Below are 1,921 nucleotides of genomic sequence, written 5' to 3' on the forward strand. Positions count from 1 at the left end.
CTGGGACTGCAGGTGCCCACTATAATGCCCAGTATTTTTTTTGGGGGGGGGGGTTGTAGTTGGCATTGTTGTTTACTTGGCCTGGGCTAGGTTCGAACCCACCAGCCTTGGTGTATGTGGCCAGTGCCATAACCACTGTGATATGGGCACCAAGCCAGTTTTTCTATTTTTTTAGTAGAGACAGGGTCTCACTCTTGCTAAGGTTGGAATCGAACTCTTGAGCTCAAGCAATCCACCTGCCTTGGTCTCTGAGAGTGCTAGGATTATAGGTGTGAGCCACCATGCTTGTCCACAAACCAACAAGATTAAAAAAAAAATTGAGGGGGGTGGTGCCTATGGCTCAAAGGAGTAGGGTGCCAGTCCCATATACCGGAGGTGACAGGTTCAAACCCAGCCCTGGCCAAAAACTTGTACAAGAGTCTTACTCTGTTGTACCAATTAGAGTGCTATGGCATCAGCCCAGCTCACAGCAACCTCTAATTTCCTGGGGTCAAGGTATCCTCCTGCCTCAGCATCCCAAACAACTGGGACTATAGATGCATGGGACAACATCTAACTGAGTTTTCTATTTTTAGCAGAGATGGGGTTATACTCTTGCTCAGGCTGGTCTTGAACTCCTGAGCTCCAGTGATCTTTCCCCCTTGGCCTCCAAGAGTGCTATGATTATAGGTGTGAGCCACTGTACCCGGCCAATGTTGAAAATTTTAATCAAAATACTTTTATCACCCCATATCTGATATATATAAAACAATAGCATATAGTATGTTTAAACTTATTCTATTAATTTGCAAATAACCTTACATCTTTTTCATCCTCAACATCAAGATATGAGGGAATATTTTGCTGGAGTGCTCTTCCATAAATTCCTGATGGTGGTTCGAAACTTTGTTTAATTGGAAATGTATCCCCATTTTCCACAGATGATATCACTGATTGGCTGCAGGTTGCTGGTGCTGAATTTGGACTTCCAAACACACCTAAAATCAACCAATCACCAAATAGTCATTAAGTATTTTTGTGATGGCACTTTGCATAATAAAGTTTAAGACAAGAAGCTTCTTACCTCCAAGAAGCACATAATACAGTTAGTGAGAAAGACATGCTAAATAATTATAAAATATAAGAACAAATACCCAAACAGGATGAATACTGTAACAAGATAATAATAATGAGTGAGAACTGCATATCATGTAAGTGCTGAGTTCATACAAAGGAAATGTTGATGTGAGCTGGGTGGTTTCAAGGAGCAAGGATTTGAGCTGACATTTGGAGACAGGAGGGATTTGTCTATGTCAATAAGGCAGGGGAGAAGGAAATCCTAGGAGATGGGCATATTTATGTGGCAAGATGAAAAAGTATAAAGCATGTATGTGGAGTAAATAAATTAGTTTAGTTGGCCACAAGGTAAACCGAAGAATACAGAAAATAAGTCCGTACCAGGAAACTGAAGCAAATCTGAGGAAGGCCTTTAATTAACCCAACTGGACTATCAAGCAAAAATGTTAAAAATTTCAAGAATTTTATTCTATTAAGTTATATTGAACAAAAATAAGATGTATATCCTCAAAGTATACCATAGCATTTTAGTTTTTCAATTTAAAAAAAGTCAGCTTTAAAAGATATTTCCAATTATGTTGTTCAAAGGTCCTGGGCCTTCCTATAATATTTAACAGGTTAATTTTGACTTCATCTAGACTATCTATGGAGGATAAAATGATATTAATTTATACTGATTATTAAGCTGATAACTGAGGACTACCATTTGCCATTTGAATTTATTTATTTATTTATTTTTTTGAGACAGAGCCTCAAGCTGTCACCCTAGAGTGCCATGGCTTCACTGCTCACAGCAACCTCCAACTTCTGGGCTCAAGCGAGTCTCCTGCCTCAGCCTCCCAAGTAGCTGGGACCACAGGCGCCT

At 39.7% G+C, this 1,921-nt stretch overlaps 1 protein-coding gene across 1 annotated transcript in view; it reads right to left on the reverse strand.

Annotated features, from left to right (window-relative positions):
* TOGARAM1 (TOG array regulator of axonemal microtubules 1) overlaps nucleotides 1-1,921 on the reverse strand; it is a 73,226-nt gene that overhangs the window by 28,243 nt on the left and 43,062 nt on the right. Inside the window, exon 10 of the mRNA XM_023514520.1 lies at nucleotides 802-977. Coding sequence (XP_023370288.1) covers nucleotides 802-977 — 176 coding nt within the window. The remainder of the gene's footprint in view (nucleotides 1-801; nucleotides 978-1,921) is intronic.

Source organism: Otolemur garnettii, unplaced genomic scaffold (genome assembly GCF_000181295.1).
Source record: "Otolemur garnettii isolate 467f Iridium unplaced genomic scaffold, OtoGar3 scaffold00054, whole genome shotgun sequence".
Taxonomy (NCBI): domain Eukaryota; kingdom Metazoa; phylum Chordata; class Mammalia; order Primates; family Galagidae; genus Otolemur; species Otolemur garnettii.